This window comes from Ochotona curzoniae, unplaced genomic scaffold (assembly GCF_017591425.1).
Source record: "Ochotona curzoniae isolate NIBS_2020 unplaced genomic scaffold, NIBS_Ocur_1.0 contig_4516, whole genome shotgun sequence".
Lineage (NCBI taxonomy): Eukaryota > Metazoa > Chordata > Mammalia > Lagomorpha > Ochotonidae > Ochotona > Ochotona curzoniae.
The window spans coordinates 3,397,664-3,416,363 of NW_024466313.1; the positions used below are offsets into that span (position 1 = coordinate 3,397,664).

The 18,700-nt window shown below is 62.4% G+C and overlaps 2 protein-coding genes across 2 annotated transcripts in view; one reads left to right on the forward strand and one right to left on the reverse strand.

Moving 5' to 3' along the window:
- Positions 1 to 3,145, reverse strand: part of LOC121160644 (heat shock transcription factor 2 binding protein) — an 86,445-nt gene extending 83,300 nt beyond the window's left edge. Inside the window, exons 1-2 of the mRNA XM_040986606.1 lie at positions 3,098 to 3,145; positions 2,773 to 2,923 (exon numbers count right to left, since the gene is read on the reverse strand). Coding sequence (XP_040842540.1) covers positions 2,773 to 2,923; positions 3,098 to 3,145 — 199 coding nt within the window. The remainder of the gene's footprint in view (positions 1 to 2,772; positions 2,924 to 3,097) is intronic.
- Positions 3,146 to 4,533: 1,388 nt separating this feature from the next.
- On the forward strand, positions 4,534 to 17,806 carry RRP1B (ribosomal RNA processing 1B). Its single transcript, XM_040986607.1, has 16 exons — positions 4,534 to 4,713; positions 7,582 to 7,664; positions 8,243 to 8,300; positions 8,729 to 8,814; positions 8,904 to 8,965; positions 9,103 to 9,232; positions 9,824 to 9,888; positions 10,251 to 10,402; positions 11,829 to 11,923; positions 12,336 to 12,433; positions 14,023 to 14,042; positions 14,548 to 14,682; positions 15,168 to 15,691; positions 16,717 to 16,866; positions 17,311 to 17,374; positions 17,590 to 17,806. The coding sequence occupies exons 1-16, from the start codon at positions 4,584 to 4,586 to the stop codon at positions 17,748 to 17,750; spliced, it is 2,013 nt and encodes a 670-aa protein (XP_040842541.1). The 5' UTR covers positions 4,534 to 4,583; the 3' UTR covers positions 17,751 to 17,806.
- The last annotated feature ends 894 nt before the right edge of the window (positions 17,807 to 18,700 follow it).

Below are 18,700 nucleotides of genomic sequence, written 5' to 3' on the forward strand. Positions count from 1 at the left end.
CCTGAGGACCATGTGCTGCCACCTCACAGGCACCCCACTTCTCAGACAGAACACACGCTGAAGCTGGGGCTCACAGGCTTCCTAAAGACCACAACCGCCACTCAGACGTGAGCAGCCTCCTTCAGCCCTCTCCCGCCTGCCCAAATTCAGCGAGCGACAGTGTGGAAGCCAGGAGCTGGCCGCTGCACTGTGGCCTGGAGTAGACCCCTGGCCACCCGGGGAGGGTCGGGTTACCGAGGACTCCCACGAGCCGGGCACGGGGCTGGCACTTTACAAAGCTTGTCTCACCCAGCGGTAAGCTCTGCTGAGCCCAGCCACCAGCCTGGCTGCACCGCTCAGCTCTTCCCCAAAGCACTCTGCGCTGACACTAAGTCGCTGCCCAGACACGACGCTATGAACACATCGTCACACCCACGTAGTGTAACTTCCAGCTGGTTCTCCTCTCCATTCACGAGGATGTGCGTTCTGTAAGCTGCTCACTCTGCGCTCTCAATCCTTCACGAGTCTGAAGCACCCACAAATCTGTCCACGCAGCACCTTAGCCCGAAACACCTTGCCCTCCTCTTGCCCCTCTCCCCAGCGCCCGACTCCGGCCGACGCCCAGGCAGTCCTTTCCTCCGGGTCTTGCCACTCACCACAGCCCTGCCCAGCTGCCCAGACTGAGCCCTCCCCCGGCCAGCGTCCAGCCTAACCCTCCAAGCCGCCCGAACAGGCCCGCGCGGACACTCCAAGGGGACCCCGGGTCAGTAGCTGCCTTTCTGCTCCTTCCTGCTTGCATCCTCTCCCACCTCCAGGCTGCTCAGACTGCCGGCCTGCAGCAACTGCTAGGGACAGAAGCCAGCCACAGCCCGCACCGAGCGGGAGGGCAGGCAGCCTGTCGCGGGCTGACCCTGGATCCGCGCTGTGATCTGCAACCCTGAGTGTGCCCCAAGCAGTGGGGGCAGGCGGGGAGGCTGACCCAGAGGGTCACCAGGCAGCACCCTTAGGGAAGGACGGGGCTCCGAACCCAGAAGGCCCTGGGGTCACCAGCCAATGGCCTTAACGAAGGACGGGGCCAACCCAGAAGGCCCCGGGTCACCAGGCAGCAGCCTTAGAGACGGGCAGGGCCGACATTGCCCTCTCTTTCCTTGCCAGCCACTGAGACAGGTCTCCAAAGAGGCCCCTTCTGGGCAAGCCCACAGGGGCCCCGTGGCCACCCAGAGCAGCGCTCGCTGCAAGGCGTCCTGTAGCCACCTCGGGCCGCTTGGGCCCCTTCTCTCTCCCCTCTGCACTTCCCACAGCTCAAGTCTCACCAGTGAGCACGGCCCTTTAGGACATAGTGCAGGCAGGGACAGCAGGATGGGGCTTTAGGCCAAGCAGCCAGCCAGAGACCACAGCATAGACAGAAACAGCCCTCTGCCCTCCCCACTGCCCCAAGGCTGCTGAGGCGGACCATGCTCCAGGGCCCCGGGCTGCGAGACCACGGCCACCACACTGAGCTTTGCAAGACATGGCATGCACGGCGTTCTCTAGGTTTTTAGGTGGCAGTGGGTCTGGTGGGGTTCTGTGTTTGGAGGTCGTTATCCAACAACAGGGAGAACCTGCTGGTGCTTTACAGGGAAAACGGCATCATCAGATTGAAGTACCAAAGCAGGGCACCGCGGAGTGCGGCCCTGCCCTGAGCGGCTCTGCTGGCAGCACGCAGCTGCAGGGACACGGGGCACCGCAGAGTGTGGCCCTGCCCTGAGCGGCTCTGCTGGCAGCACGCAGCTACAGGGACACGGGGCACCGCAGAGTGTGGCACTGCCCTGAGCGGCTCTGCACACAGCTACAGGGACACGGGGCACCGCGGAGTGCGGCACTGCCCTGAGCGGCTCTGCTGGCAGCACGCAGCTACAGGGACACGGGGCACCGCAGAGTGTGGCACTGCCCTGAGCGGCTCTGCTGGCAGCACGCAGCTGCAGGGACACGGGGCACCGTGGAGTGCGGCCCTGCTCCGAGCGGCTCTGCTGGCAGCACGCAGTTGCAGGGACACGGGGCACCGCGGAGTGTGGCACTGCCCTGAGCGGCTCTGCCGGAAGCACGCAGCTGCAGGGACGGACCAAGGGCCAAAAGCCCCAGGCCGGGGCCAGGTGCCGACTGGGGCGGCTCTGCGGCTAGGTGCAGATCAGAGTGAACCCGTTGCTCTGAGAAGGCAGGGATCTGTCCTGCCAGCTCAGCTGGTGAGGGGCAGCACACACGCCACCGAGGACACACGCGAGCCCCTGGCTCCTCGGCGCCCCGGCTCTGGCAGGCCTGCCGGGTCCCACGGAAGGAGCAGGCATCCACCCCCGCCAGCAGAACCCAGTCCCGGGGCTCACCACGACCCGGCAGCAGGCCCCACCCGGGGGTCTCCCACGCAGCGTTCCGGCAGCAGGGCCTTAACACCGACCGCCCGTCCCCCACTGCCAGGCGAGACACCCACAATTCCTACAACGTGTGGCCTCGGACTACTGAGGCCACAGGGAGTCACCGCGCGACCAGGGGGAGAGGCTGGAGAGGCCAGAGGTCACCGCAGGGCCGCGGCGGCTCCCTGGGGACACGGCCCCTTCCCCGCCAAGCACCCACCGAGGGCCCCACGCTGCGTGGGAGCTGAGGGAGGCACCCGCGGGAGAACCCCCGCCTGCGCAGCCGGGCCGCCCGGGAGCCCAGCAGGCCTGGGCGGCGGAGCCTTCCGCCTTCGGGGAGCCACGCGGGGCTGCCCACTGCCGTCCACGCGGGGAGCGGGGGCCACCCCGCGCCGCCGGCACTCACTCTGCTGCGCGAGCTTGAGCTTCTGGAAGCTCTCCAGCACGTCGCCGTTGAGGATCCTGGGCAGGAAGTCGCGGATCTGCATCACCTCCGTGGTCAGGCGCTCCAGGTCCTTCTTGCGGACTTTGACGAACTCCTCCTTCGGGCCCACGCGCTGCGAGACAGCGGCCTCAGCAAAGCCGAGACCCCACGCACGCGCGGGCCGGGAGGAAAGGGGGACCCCGGCACCTGCTGGCCGCCTCCCCCATCACGGCCGCCCACCCCAGTCGGGGCCCTGGAGGTCGGGGTGCCCACACGCCTGCCCCCCACGCCGCGGGGCCCCACTGACCCAGCGCTCCTCCTCGGGGCCTCCCGCCTCGCCCGTGGCCGCGGCCATCCTGTGCGGTGCCCACACCGGCCGAGGGGAGCGGGGCGCTCACGGGGCGCCCGGGGCGCGCAGCATGCCGGCCGGGGGTCCGGCTCGGCCGCGTGGGGGTCCTTGTGCACTGCCAAAAGAAGTGAGACGGGGAGGGGGCCAGTCAGCCGCAACAGGTTCACCCAGGCTTGCACCCCCTCATCAGGTGGGGCTTAGGTGAACCCCAACCTGTCGCACACCTAGGAACTGTGTGTGCACGCGCTCCAAGCCCCAGAAGCTGCCGGCTGATCGCACCCCTCCCAGCCAGCACCCTCATAAGACGGTGCCACCTCAGCTCCACGTCGGCCCACGGGAGCAGAGGGACCAAAGAAAACGGAAATTTCAGAAGAAAAAAGATGGGACTGTTTGCAGGAAGGAGGGCGGAAGCCGTGAAGGCACGGCGGCACTGACAGGCCAGACACCGTCACCTTCGGTGGGGTGCCAGCCCGCCCTTGGGGGAGGCACCCCAAGGCAGACGGGCGAGGAGACCCCCAAGTCGGACCACGCCGGGAACTCAGCCTCCGGGTACACAGCCTCGCTGCCCCCGGCACAGCTGGGGTCCTCAAGAACCTGCAGGCCACTCCAGAAACATGACAGACCAGGCTGCTGGTCATCCTCTGCTACAGCCCACCCGACTGACCAGGACACCGTGGGGACCCCCGTCCTCTCCTACGACCCCACCCCTGACTGACCAGGACACCATGGGGACCCCCGTCCTCTCCTACAGCCCACCCGACTGGCCAGGACACCGTGGGGACCCCCGTCCTCTCCTACAGCCCCACCCCTGACTGACCAGGACACCGTGGGGACCCCCGTCCTCTCCTACGACCCCACCCCTGACTGACCAGGACACCGTGGGGACCCCCGTCCTCTCCTACGACCCCACCCCTGACTGACCAGGACACCGTGGGGACCCCCGTCCTCTCCCTACGACCCCATCGCTGCCCCACCCCGAGTGCTGGCGAGGGGCTGCTGGCCACGCGCCGAGCACACCTCAGGCCGGGCCGTCCTTCCCCATCCCGGCTCCACCACAGTCCAGTCAGAAACTCAGCTGCCGGACCGAGCCGAACCGGACTGGACCATAAAGGACCGGGCTTTGCGGAGCGAACAAAACTGTTCCGACACCACGTAAGACCGGCTGTGCCGCTCCTCCTGGCCAAGCCCCCAGCCCGGCTAACCTCGCGGTCCACAGCCCTCAACTAGGGCACAGCCGGCACCGGCAACACGAGCTCGGCCCGGGCCGCTCCGCCCTCTGCCCAGCCCACGCCGCGGGCTTCTAGAACGCGCCGCCCGGCGCCGCCTCTGTGACGCAATCAGCGCGCGCGCGCCGCCGCCTCTGCGCAGGCGTGGCTTGGCGTTTGGAGGCCAAGCTCGTGCTGGCGACCGTGGGTTCGCGGCCCGGGTTGCCCCAGTGGGCGTCATGGCCCCCGCCATGCAGCCGGCCGAGATCCAGTTTGCGCAGCGGCTGGCGTCCAACGAGAAGGGCATCCGGGACCGCGCGGTGAAGAAGCTGCGACAGTATCTCAGCGTGAAGACGCAGAGGGAGGCAGGTGGGCATCCCTGCCGTCGGCGGCCACATGGTGGCCTGGGGTGGCGACCAGAGTCGGGGGTCGGGGGCCGGGGCGCTCATGCGGCGAGTGGGCACCGACGGGAAGGCACTGCCGCCCACGTGGTCGGAGTGTGTGTGAGACCGTCTTAGGGGGACAGGTTGGTAGAGTGGGCAGGACCCGCCTGGGGACTCGGGCAGGTGCTGAGAGCCCAGGCTGACTCGGATCTGCCCGACTCTTGAACATGTGCCTGGGCGGAGCTCTCGGCGTGGCTTCTCGCCTCCGGCCGAGTGGACACCTGTGGGTGCTGCAAAGGGCATCGGGGAGTGTATCCTTCGTGGCTTCGCCGTGCCACCCCCCACCCCGTGTGCTGCTCCTTCCGTCTGTGCCGGCTTGGGCACTGGGTGGGCAGCGGTCAGCAGAACAGTCAGAGCCTTGGCCGCCCCCGTCTTTGGCCGTGTCCCTGCTTGCTTTCTGGCACTGGGCTCGCATTTCAGCTTTGGCACAAGGAGTGTCGGGAGCGTTAGGGAGGTCCTGACTCTTGGGGACACCCACCCCCAAAAAAGTCCCTTGTATTGCCGGTCAGTGTGGAGAGCCACACCGGCCCAAGTTCCCCAGGATGTGGTGGGATACCGGGCCGTGCAGCATCCCGTGGCCTCACACACCGTGTACCTCTGCCCTTTAGGTGGGACAGGGTGTATGTCACAGCTCCTTCCTGTTACCGACCCCTGTCAGCTGGCTGGGTGCCGCCGTCGCAGCTCCTGGCCTGCGGCCGTGGTTGCGTGTGGGTGCAGGTCACCCGGGTAAGCAGGTCCTGGGAGCAGGATGGCGGCCAAGGCCAATGCAGTCCATCAGTGGCCATGCATACATTGTCAAGCAGTGTCGGCACGGCTCCTTCCCTTTTTTGTTTATTTTGTTTGAGAGGCAGAATTACAGAGAAAAGGAAAGACAGAGAAAGATCTTCCACAGTTTCCCAAACAGCTTCAATGGCCAGAGCTGAGCCGATCTGAAGCCAGGAGCCAGGAGCTCCTCCGGGTCTCCCACACAGGTGCAGCGTCCCAAGGCTTTGGGTTGTCCTCAACTGCTTTCCCAGGCCACAGGCAGGGATGGGAAGGAAGCTGAGCAGCCGGGACTCGAACTGGTGCCATGTGCAGTGCCGGAGTTCCAGGGGGAGGTCCTACCTGCTGCACCTCAGCGCTGGCCCTGTCTTTGCACCTCTTACAGGAAGTGTGTTCTAGTGCGCTGATTTTGCCATAGCTTCTGGTGTCCATGAGCAAAGTGTTGGAGCAGATGCTGCGGGCACAGTGGGGAGAGCCATCGCCTGCAGCACCAGCATCCCACGTGGGCGCTGGTTCAAGTCCAGCTGCTCTACTTCCAGTCCAGCTCCCTACTTATGGCCTGCGAAGGCAGCGAAGGGTAGCCGAGGGCCTGGGCCCCTGCTGAGAGACCAGGAAGAAGCTCTGGCCATGGTGGCCATTTGTGAAGTGAGCCAGCAGAGAGAAAATCTTTCTGTCTCTCCTCTCTGTAAATCTGCCTTTCCAAAAAAAAAAAATAATAAATGAACTAAGAAAGGAAAGAAGAAAGAAAAGCATTGAGAGAGGTGTGGTCACTGCAGAATGGAATCAGCCCGTGCTGGTTAGCCGGTGCCCTCGGTCCATGTGAACGGGTTTGGGTGCCGCTTAGCTGCAGCAGCACCAACCTCGCACTTGGGAGCACCCACGGGCTCCCTGCATCCGCCTTGCCCTGTTTAACTCTCCCAAGATCTCTCCCGCTGGTTCCTGGGGAACTGTGGATGAAGACCGGCTCCTGGGCCTCTCAGCTGCAGGACACTCCTGTCATCTGTCTCCCAGTCCGTGGGCTGGGTTGCTCAGGATGTGCCTGCTCTGTCATGGTGCAGCTCCTCCTGGATTTTGTGACTGCCAGGCTGACCCACAAGATACAGACTGTGGGACTGGTGGTAATGGCAGCTACTCCAGGGAGGAACGGGAGACAGCCAAGCCTATGCATCTGGAGTTCAGGCTCCTGTGCCCACCGCTTCCTGCCCGTCTGCCTGTCCCAAGGCCATCTCCCAGGACACTGTGGAGGGGATGGGGTCATAGGAGAGGACGAGGGGTCCCCTCTGCAGCCTGGTCAGTCAGGGATGGCATCATAGGGAGAGGACAGGGGGTCTCCACGGTGTCCTGGTCAGTCAGGGGTGGGGCTGTAGGAGAGGACGGGGGTCCCCACGGTGTCCTGGTCAGTCAGGGGTGGGGCTGTAGGAGAGGACGGGGGTCCCCACGGTGTCCTGGTCAGTCGGGTGGGGCTGTAGGAGAGGACGGGGGCGGTCCCCACAGTGTCCTGGTCAGAGAACAGTGGCTGGAGCTAGACCCAGGAGTCAGGACTTCAGGCAGTTCCAACCTCTATCCTGCACTGGCAGCTTTGACCAAGGTACTCATTTGGGAAATGGCGGTGACACTGTTTCATGGTGTGGTGGGACCATTTTGTGTCCTGGGCAGTGTGCTTCAGAGGACACTGAAGAAATACAGTCTGTGAGCGCAGTGTAAGGCTAGACACTGCCAAGGACAGGAGGAGAAAGTCAAGTTGGACAGAATCATCTCTTGCAGTGGCGATGGGCTCTGCTCATGCGTGCACTGACCTGCGTGGCCAGCACACCACTGCCCCAGACCTGTGAATGTTGGCGGCTGGGGCAGCTGTGGGCTATGGCCCGAGGTTCTGCTGGACTCCCAAGGGTTCCTTCCATGCCAGTGCGGCTTCTCCGTGTTGGGTGGGGGAGAGGGCTGGCCCCCTCCGCAATGGCAGGAGTTGAGCATGTTGCTCCTTGCCACTGCGGGGCAGGCGCTGACGCGAGCCTCGTGCTGCCTTGCTCTGCAGGAGGCTTCAGCCAAGAGGAACTCCTGAAAATCTGGAAGGGGCTCTTCTACTGCATGTGGGTGCAGGACCAACCGCCGCTGCAGGTAATGGGCGGGTGGGAGCCGCAGGGGGACAGACAGCAGGTGCTCAGCTGAGAGCCTGCTGACTTCAGAGTTCACCTGGTGGCTGGAACGGCAGCAGGTCAAGTCCTGGGGGCTGACCTGGCTCCTAAAACGTGGATGTGGCTCATGAGCCACAGCACCAGATCACGTCTCACGCAGTTCTCGCTGTGTGGAAGTGTGTTTCCAGGAGAACAGCCTGGTGAGAGTGCTGGTGTGAGGGTGTGGAGGCGGGGTGCCTGGCAGGGTATGCTCTGCAGAGCCTGTGGCCTGGGTAGCTGCTGCATCGTCCACACAGAGGACTCGGGTCACCGTGTCACTGTTCCCACTCCAGGGACTGGCCGCTCATCTGTCCCCCACAGGCGTTGGAGTGGGAGCTGGAGCTGCGCCCTGAAAGCATGCAGTGTAGACAACTCCCCTTGAAGCTGGAGGTGTTACCTCGGTGGCGTCACAGCCACGCCTGGGGGGCACGGGCACAGGCCAGCAGTGTGGGGGGACCAAGGCATGAGGCTGTCGTCAGGGGTGGACCGTCCTGACCGGGTCGTCTCCTGCCGAATTTGCAGGAAGAGCTTGCCAACTCCATTTCCCAGCTCATCCACGTTGTCAACAACTCGGAGGCCCGTAAGTCATGGGGTTCTCGGCGCTGCCCAAACTAGCTCATGTGTCGCCTAGGAAACCAAGTCCATGCCACTCCTCCTCCTCCCTTTGAAACTGGCGCTGGTGTTGCCACACAGCCGCCAGCAGCTTAGTTGCCGACCTGGTGAGGGGGTGCGGGCCGGCCTGTGAGAGACCATTTGCAGTCTAAGCTGAGGAAATGGGGTGACGCGTTGGCATCCATGCCTTGGGCTCGGTTGCAGGTGCGACAGAGAAGGGAGACGGCCTTGGGACAGGCAGAGGGTCGTGCCCACGGAAGGCTGCCAAGGCGGGCGCTCCCCTGCCTGCCAGGGAGCAGCTGGGGGAAATGCAGTGTGAGATTGCCAGGCCGCAGACTGGTTTGTCCCTCGTGGAGGTCTTGCTGGCCACACGCTCACAGCCCTGTGCCCCTGCAGAACACCTGTTCATCCAGACCTTCTGGCGGACCATGAATCGGGAGTGGAAGAGCATCGACGGGCCTCGGCTGGACAAGTACTGCATGGTGAGCGTGCAAGTGGGCCTGGCTCCTGGGGTGTGCCGGTGGAGAGAGCGCCAGGCCACCTGTGCGCTGACCCACTGCTCTCTCGGCAGCTGACCCGCCTGGTCCTGCGGCAGTCCTTGGAGGCTCTGAAGCGCAACGGTTGGGAAGAAAGGTTGGTGACCTGGGGGTGAAGGCACCCAGCCCCTGGGACCGGCCCCTCTGTGCCACCTCCATGGAGCGAGCGGCAGTGGAGGTGCCCGTGGGCTTCCTGCAGGACCTGCTTGACGCAAGTCCTGTGTGCTCTCACAGCCAAATCCAGCTTTTCCTGGACGTGCTGGTGAAGGAGATCCTGGGGCCTGAGGGCCACTCTCCTGACGGCGTGAGGACCCATTTCATCACCATGTACCTCGATGAGCTCTCCAAAGTGGGGGGAAGAGAGGTGAGGGGCAGCGTCGGGCTGGCTGGCCTCTGGCCATACATCGAGCCCGTCCAGGATATGGGGCTTCTCAGAAAGCAGGCTGCAGGCAGTCCTAGGCAAATGACAGCCTGGTGTGAGCCGGCTCGCTGCACCACAGGACGCTGAAGCAGTGGCTTTAATCTTCAGGCCGGGCTGCAGCGGTTTCTGCTTTTTTCCCTTTCACGTGTGTGCTACTGAAGAGAGCACGCCGCTTTCCTCATTTCTAGCATATGCGGTAGCGGGCCTGGCTTCTTGGTTAGCCTGGGATTTTTACTTGTTAGAGAAACAGCTCATGCACAGGCTCACTTCCCCAGATGTCCTTCACAGAGCTGGCGGGTCCGATGGCCGCCCCGTAGTGTGTTAACTGTGGTATAATGTCCTGTCCTAGGCTGCGTCCTCCTTTGCAGGGTCCCGGAGGGGATTCCTGCAGAAACGGGAGTGTCGTGGTGGGGCCGGGCAGCACTGGCTGAGCTGAGAGATTCTTTGGGGCTCCTGTCAGGGTTGGGGACATGGTAAGAGGGAGACCCGCCCTCTGTCACTCTCATTTCGTCCTGTTTTGCTCCTGAATGACAGCTCATGGCAGATCAGAACCTGAAGTTTATTGATCCATTCTGCAGAGTTGCTGCCAAGACTAAGGAGTAAGTGGTCCCCACGGTTGGCCCTGCCCAGCACCCGCGGGCTTTCCTCCAGGGCAGGTGCTGCCTACCCGTTGTGCCCCTGTTTCGGAAACGGGGCAGAATAGCAGAATTCAGCACCTCTGTTCCCATCAGCCAAGCGAGCTCTGGGTCGGCTTTTCCAGCCCCAGGGTTCACTGCAGTAACGCAGGATGGCCCTTGGGGTTTCCTCCCAGTTTGCTGGTCGCACAGGGGCTTAGTCAGGGCTCCAAGCAACTGTCGTGGTTCTGTGCAGCACTTCCCCTCTGCTCCGTGCTGCCATCCTTGGAGCAGGGTGTGGGGCCTGTGTGCTAACCCCATCCTCTCCCCTGTGCTTCTCCCCTCAGCCACACACTGATGCAGACCATAGCACGGGGGGTCTTTGAAGTTATTGTAGATCAGTCTCCCCTGGCCCCTGAGGAGACCCTGGGAGAAGAGAAGATGGAAGTGGGAGACACTGCCCCTTCTGAAGGAGAGCTTCCTGAAGACGACACGGCAGGTACAGGACTGTCCCGCCTACTGCGGCTCCAGAACTTTCGGGTTGGGTTTAGTGTTTGGAACTCCTGGCATGGCCTTGCACCTGTTGGGGCTCCGTCGGGTGTCCCGTGGTGCTTAAACACCCCAGGTGCTGGGTCCTCCTTGCCACTGTGGGTGCATAGTGCCACACCTGCCAGAACTCACAGGTCACAGCTCACCTTCTGACATCTGGCTTCGCCATTAAGAAGCAAGGGGTTTAAAAAACTAAGCACCAAAAAAAGTTTAATAATTTTTTTTTAAAAAAGCATAATAGTGCCCGGCACAATAGCGTAATGGTTAAGGTCCTCGCCTGGAACACGCCGGGATCCCATATGGGTGCCAGTTCTAATACCAGCAGCTCCACTTCCCATCCAGCTTCCTGCTTGTTGCCTGGGAAAGCAGTCAAGGACGGCTCAAAGCCTTAGGACCCTGCACCTGTGTGGGAGACGCAGAGGAGGCTCCTAGCTCCTGGCTTCGGATTGACTCAGCTCCAGCCGTTGGGACCACTTGGGGAGTGAACCATCAGACGAAAGATCTTCCCCTCTGTCTCTCCTCCTCTCTGTATATCCACCTTTCCAATAAAAATAAATAAATCTTTTTAAAAAATAAAAGCAGAATAGCAAAACTCTATAGATGGACCCCGATTTGTTTTTAAAGTTCTGTGGGGTTTTGTTTGGTTTGGTTTTCTCTCCTGCAGAGAGAAAAGAGACATCTTGCGTCTGCTGGTCCACTCTCCAAGTGGTCACAATGGCTGCGGCTAAGGAGCCTTCTCCACCCAATCCCACGTGGTGCAGGGGCCCAGGAACTTGAGCCATCCTGCACGACTTCCAGGCCGTTAGCAGGGAGCTGATCGGAAATGGAGCAGCTGGTACACGAATGGGTGTCCGTGTGGGATGCCAGGGCCGCTGGCGGAAGCTACACCACAGTGCTGGCCCCGTGATTTTGGTGTAAAGATCAGAAAGGCAGTTACAGAGAGAGAGGGCTTTCACCCCTGGAACACCCTCCAGATGGCCACAAAGTCTGGCAAGACCAGGCAGAAGCCATGAGCTGAGAACCCATCCAGTCTCCTGTGTGGGTGCAAGGGCCCAAGGACGTGACGTCATTTGCTGCTTTAGTGGGCGTGTTGACAAGGATCTGGAACCTGAGCTCAAAGGACATTGGTGTCACAGGCAGCGGCTTAACCCACACCACACTGCTGGCCCCTAGGTTTTGGTTTTGTTTTCAAAGCTCTGTGAGTGCCTTTGAAAACATGCGAACAGCAGAATGTGGCCAGCCGTCTCCTGAGGCCACCTGGCCTAGGGTGGCGCCCTGCTGCTGCAGGTTCTGACCATGGTGCTGATTGCCCACGGGGCAGCAGCTCCCTGTGTGCCCCTGGTGCCTTGGGGTGATGTCTTGATGTGTTTTCCTAGTGCTGGGCAGGTGCCCCTCCAGGAAGGATGGAGTCTGTGAACAGAGAGAGAGTAACGACCGTGGGGCCTCGGGGGACGCTGGGCCTCCCCTCCAGGTGAGTGACCGGCACAGTTCTGCGTTCAGGGTCAAAGCCAGCTGCGCTGGAGGCTGGCGTGTCAAGCCCTGTCCATCCTGTGTGAGTACGTGACCTTGCCCACATCACAGTTGGTCCTGGTTTTGAATAGCTGGGCGGTTCTGTCCCGCATGACACAGCCAGCTTCCAGGGCACATTCCAGTTAGGGGAGTCTGAACCACTGCTGAGTGGAACTCGGCCACTCCGACTAGATCTCTCGCGTGATCCTGCCTGTGGCTGCAGGATGCGTGTCCTGCCACGGCCTCCCCATGGTTCCAGGACATCCCACTTTGCCACATCGGTGCCTATAACCCTGCCAAGTCTAACCACGCCCATGCCCTGGTGGGGCCCGAGTGCGGCTCTGCCTCCAGCTCACCGTGCTTTTCTTGCCCAGTTTGATTATGGCGCTGTTGCCGAGCGGCTCCTGGAGATGACCAACAAGAAGAACACCCCTCCCTTCAACAGGAAGCGCCTCTGCAGGCTCATCCGGAAGTAGGTGCGGGGCAGAGGGGCGGGCTGGCACCCACTGGGACGGCTAGCCCATGCCACTCCCCACCCCAAAAGTGGCTGCGTTTATCTCTTCACGCTGGTTCCTGGTGATAAAAAAAGAAACCTGTGTGTAACTAAACTTGACAGATTGTAAAACGCTGGTGCGAGGCTGCAAGGAATCCTCCTATGAGCACTGTGGAGACGGGCAGGGCTTGCCCAGTTCCCCATGGGTTTGTCCCAGAAGTGTCCCTGAGCCCAGCAGCTGTCACTGACACTGGCTCGTGCCAGCTAATACTCCTGTTCCGTCCCCCGGAGAGTGTTCAGTCATTCTGTGTCACACCCTGGGTGAGGGGACCCCGTGTCCCACACTGAGGGCAGCAGTGGCTGCTCGGGGAGCTGGCTCCCTGCCACCCACGGGCCAGCCTCCGGCCTCTCATCCCCACCCAGCCCACTGGGCTCTGATGGCCCAAGTCAGCTCACAGGGCTTCCTTCTTGTCTCAGTGTTTGCTTGGAAGGAAAGAAGCCCAGGAGGGGGCCTCAGAAGCCTGCCCCCTTTCCAGCTGGAGCGAGGGCCTCTGGGGGTGTCTGTCAGGTGCAGGAGCTGACGCACTGCCCCCCTGCAGCCCACACAGCCCCTGGCTGCCGCCTCATGGCCCCGATCCCTGGAAGTGGAAAGGGCGTGCTCCGTGGTGCTGGACTGAGAGCATGGGCATCTATAAACATTGATTTGGGTGTTTTTGTTTTTGTGTTTTTGGGGTTTTTTATTTGTTTTGTTTTGTTTTTTGGAAAGGCAGAACTTTCTGCTAGTTCACTAACCAAATGGCATCACCGACCAGAGCTGAGCTGAGCCAAAGCCAGGAACTTCTTTCAGGTCTCCCATGTGGGTGCAGGGTCCCAAGGCTTTGGGCCAGCCTCCGCTGCTTTCCCAGGCCACAAGCAGGGAGCTGGATGGGAAGCAGAGCAGCTGGGACATGAACCAGTGTTCACGTGGAATGCTGCACTTGGAAGTGGACTACTAGCCATTTGAGCCGTTGTGCAGGGCCCTGACTTATGTCTCTTTGAAAGGCAGAGTAACAAAAAAAGAACACCAAGATCTTCTGTGTACTAGAAGAATACATGTCCCAAGAGACCACCATAGCCAGGCCTGGGCTGGGAGTTCCATCTCGGTCTCCCATGTGGAGGGCACGAACTTGGGTGCTAGGGCATCCTGTGTGCTTCCCAGGCCGCAAGTCAACAAGGAGCTGAATTGGGAGTGGAACAGCCAGCGGGTGTGTGTGGCCAGTGGGCTTCCCCTCCACTGCACGATGCTGGCCCGCTGGGGTCTAGAGGGGGTTCACTGTAGGAATAGAGCGTTAGATAGACAATAAGCTGGCTAGCACTGCCTGCCTTCACTTACTGAGAGGCGGGCAGAAAGCTCCTGCCTACCAACTTGCTCATGCTGACGCCAAGCCAGGGCCAGCAGCTCGGTGAAGGACCCACCCACCCCCCGACTTGGGTGCCAGGCACTCCAAGCCAGGAACCAAGCCGGGCACTGTGGAAAACGGGCATCCTAACCACCACCTGCACTCACTGCCTGTGGTCTTTCTTGGCAGGTTCCAGGATCTCTCCGAAGGTGAGTGAAGGCCATCGCTTTGGGATGCCCTTTCGTCAACATGGACTCGGGTAGGGGGCACTCAGACCAGCTGGCAGACACAGAGATGGCAGCCACAGTCCCTGCACTGGGCCAGGGGTGGAGGAGGGGTCTGTTCCCTGGAAGTTCTGGGGATCTCTGCGGTCTCCATGTTGCATGGGAAGAAGCAGCCACCAACATCGGGGCACCCCTGATGGGCTCTCGGGTTCAGCCATCCCGAGGACCTGGCTGCACTCACGCAGACGCGTGCAGCGCCTGTTAGAGCGTGGAGACTCCCTTGGCCAGGGCCCTTCCCCAGGGCTGAGCCACGCCACGTGGCCGCTGCCTTGCCGTGGCCGTGCGCCTACAATGCTCTCCCACATCCCGTCCTGTGTCAGCAGCGTTGGGGTCTCACAGCCGTCGGGGGAGCCCAGCCTTAGCAGGGCTGGGAGCAGCCTGTGGGAGGGTGAGGTGTGAGGAAGCTGAGACATGCCACCTTGGTGTCCAGCGGGAAGTGAGTCTCAGCTCCGTATGGTGGAGGACACACCATCTGCGGATGGAGAAGACCAGCTCCTTGGCCCAGGACGGCGCCCGAGCGAGAGCCACGCACTTCCGGAGAGCATGGGCCTGGGGGAGGAGAGAGGCAAGCTGTGGGGTCCGCGGAGGGCGAGGGGCGGAGGGCGGGGGGCAACCCGGGGCTGCAAGGCATAGCTTGCCCCAGGTTGGTCTCCCTGGGGCGGGCCTGGAGGAGGAAAGAGGCAAGCTGTGGGGTCCACGAAGTACAGGGGGTGGAGGGCAGGAGGCGAGGGGGGTGACCCGGGGCTGCAAGGCACAGCTTGCCCCCCAGGGTTGGTCTCCCTGGGCTGTGTCGGGCTGATGCTGCAGATGCCAGGTCCCCTCCTGCAGGCCCTCCCTTGGAGCAGAGGGCTGCTAAGACCCTGTGGGCTTAGGAAGGAGGCAGAAGTGGGGGCTTCAGTTGTAGCTGCAGAGGGAGTGTCTGGGGCCAAAGGTGGAGCCAGGGCACTGCCAGGGGTTCAGGAATCCAAAACTTTCTCTGGGGGCAGCCAGGAAGCTTGCCCATGCCCCCCAGCCAGCCTGGCCCGTGTTGACTGGCGTGTGTGTGTGCAGGGAGCAGAGTCCTGGCCGGGGAAGAGGGCAGAGGAGGCAGTATCCTGAAGAGAAAGCGCAAGAAGAACCAGCAGCTGCAGGCTGCAGGTCCCAGCCCAGACGGTGCAAGTCAGGGACCCGAGGCCACTGGCCCCTCACCCAGCAAGAGGAAGCGGCTCAAGAAGAAGGGCCTGAAGGCTGGCCGGGAGGCCTGGGTGTCGCAGAGTGGCCCCCTGGGGGGACACCCTCAGGACCTCGCCCCCACAGGCAGAGCCCGAGTCAAGAGGAAACGGAAGCTCGGGGCGCTCCTGGTCAAGGGCAGCGGCCTGGTCCGGCTGGCCTGGCCTGCGATGAGCCCAGCAGAGGCCGCCCTGCCTGAGGGCGACAAGCCCCATAAAAAGAAGGCTGGAGCCAGCAGCCTCAGCTCAGACAACCTGCCCACTCAGAAGGCCGCTGTCTTGAAAAAGAGGAAGAAGAGAAAGAGGTCCAGCGTGCTGGGATGCAGCAGCGAGCTGGGCTCCGAGGCCGAGCAGTGCCAGACTCTGGTAAGGAGCACAGCCTAGCAGGTGTGAGCCCACTGAGCACCTGCCTACAGTGGGATGAGCTGGTGAACCAGGCGGTGTTAAAACATGCGCGGCTCCCAGCAGCCTTTGCTGGCAGGGTGTGGCAGACGGCACCTCTCCATGCTGTACCTGGGTCTTCAACTCCACTTCATCCATCAGACCTCCCGCTTGACCAGGTGTTAGCCCTGAGCTGGAGAGATGCCCGTGGCGCAGGCCGGCACCCTGATCCCCAAGTCTCCGCTGCAAGGCGCTCTGTGCTGCCCGTGGGACTGCACACGGCAGGCCACAGGCTGCACCTTCCATGCCCACCCAGACAGGGACCATGACCACACCAGTCCTGGCAGCTGCCTTCACATTGCAGCACTGAGCAGGTGGCCGTGGCGGAGACCACAGGGCCAGGGGAACTCCTCTCTGGTGCTCCACAGCAGGCTTGTCTAGCACCCTTGCTGACACACAAGGCTGCAGCAGCCAGGACCTCAGGCACAACCATGTGGTGAGGGTGCTTGTGGGCCCTAGAGACCTGGTGCAGGGCAGCAGGGGACCCCTGCAAGCCCAGCCCTGGCAGGGTCAGGGAGAGCTTGTGGTCCTTGGGGGCCTGGTGCAGGACCAGCAGGTGGTGGCAAAGTGGTCCACTGCAGGCTGCTCAGGACCCCCTGGCCTCAGGGTAGTCCACTGCAGGCTGCTATGAGCCCCCAGGCCGCAGGGTGGTCCACTGCAGGCTGCTCTGGACCCCCAGGCCGCAGGGTGGTCCACTGCAAGCCCAGGGTGGAAGAGGCTTCATGTTGCTGGTCGTGGGCAGGGACACAGGCCCCTGGGATGGCCCACCCACATGTGCCTGTGCCTGCCTGTGAGGGCCTTTGGGACCACTACAGCCAGCCCCAAGGATTTAGCCCCTGGAGGGGCAGAAGGATGGGGGCACAAGGCCTTCCTCCCAGGGGTGAGAGCCCTGAGCACATGCTGCTGGTCGACCCCCAGTGCCAGCCTCACTTCTGCCCCTCGACCACCAGGAAAGCATCAAGGCCTTCAGCCCTGCCGAGACACCATTGAGGATGGAGAGCGACTTTGTCAAGTTTGATTCGTCCTTCTCCCCAAAGCCCGTGTTCTTCAGGAAAGCCAAGAGCAGCACCCCCACCTGCTCGCCGCACCCCACTGCCCAGGTACAGGCCCTGCCAGCCATCCTGAGTCCAGCTACAGCACAAGGGCTGCCGTCCAACCCTGCCAGTAGATGGGCCTCTACGAGCCAGGCTGCTGACTGGTGCTGGGCGGGGAGGCCCACCCCTAGAGTCACAGGTTGGGGTGCCATGGGCTGCCAGGAGGTACAGGTTCCCAGGGCCTGGGGGGCTTCCTGGTGCTCAGTGAGTCTACTTCTAGAAGTAAAGGAGGGGGCACGTTACCTCCAGGTGGCCTGCTGGACCTGCACAGGTAGAACTGTAGGTTTCACAACCGTTGCCGTGCTGGTCCATCCTGGGTGTGGTCTGAGCAGCAGGGACAGGGGCCTGGGAGGTGACCCTGGTCATGTTTGGGTCCCAAGTGGTGCTGGGCGGTCTCCGGCGGAGCCACTGGAACTCAAACCCCTGTGACTGCTTCCCTCCCGTCCCCAGCTGACCAGAACACCATCCAGCTCCAAGAAGGTCACCTTCGGGCTCAACAGGAACATGACGGCAGGTGAGGGGGCTGGCCCACTCAGTCCGCTAGCACCACCCTCTACAGTGCCACCACCAGGATGGGGGACACGGGAGTCAGAGGGAAGCTCCCGGGCCACAGGCCCTCCCACCCCAGGCCTGGCTCCTGGGCCCACCTGCCTGCAGCTCCGTTGGAGTGCTTTCCTGTTGGGCTGGGGCCAGGTCACCCGCTGACTTCTGGTCCCCTTCCTACGGCAGAGTTCAGGAAGACCGACAAGAGCCTCCTGGTGAGCCCATCGGGTGCCTCGCGCGTGGCCTTCGACCCCGAGCAGAGGCCTCTGCACGGCGTGCTGAAAACCCCCCACAGCTCACCAGCTGGCACCCCGAGAAGGAGACCGCGGGCTGTGGATTTCTTCTGAGAAGGGTCCTTTGCCAAAGTGGCTTTTGTACAGAGAATTCTATAAATTATCACTTTCTATGCCGGGCCTTTCCACCGTGTTCTGTGTCCCCGTGGAGCTGCGGGTTCTGCCATGGCTGCCTCCCAAGCCAGAGCTCTGGGCACTTCTCCAAGGCCCAGCAGAGTACAGCATTGGGGTCCCTACCAGTGTCTTCAGGGTGACCCCCAGCTCCCGCACTCAGAGGCCACGAGTATCTCCTGCTCTCCCGGCTCCTGGCCTGGCCTGTTCCTGCTGCCAGCTCCCACTGAGCCCCACAGGCTCTTGCATGGCATCTCCTGCTGCTCCCACATGGGCCTGTGGGAGTTGGGGGCCCAGGGCTGTGTCCCCCCAAAGCAGTGACCTGTCCTGGGGTGATACCTGTACACGGGTGCTACTGGGGCAGGAAGTTAACAGACACAGCGCCCTTGTTCACCCCAGCTGCCTTAGGGAAAGCCCAACTACACACCAGTTTGCACACGTCCTCAGAGCACAGGGCAGGTGTCGTGCCCACGTGTCCTATCGTCCAGCGATAAGAGGCAGATGCGAGTGAAACCTTCTGCGGTAAACTTTATTGCAAGCACCAAGATGAGGAAGGGGAAAGGGCCCCGACCCCGGCAGGCTGTCTGCTCTTATGTGCTGACCGGCCCCGCCTCCGCCGATGATAGGTCAGCGTCATGATCACGCAGGGTCCTGGGCGACCGGATTCGTCAGTCCCCAGTGTTCACACGCCGGCCACGCCGCAGCTCACGCGAAAGCTACGTGACTCTCCACCAGGCACCAAGGTGTGGCTTCTCCGGCCGGCGCCATTTTGGGTACGGCATGTGGCCAGTGCATACAGATGCGGCTGGCAACAGGCAGGCCCTGGCTAGGCCTGACACCCGTGACATGACAGGACCAAGCCCTTCTCCCTGGCTGCTGGTGACTCACGGTGT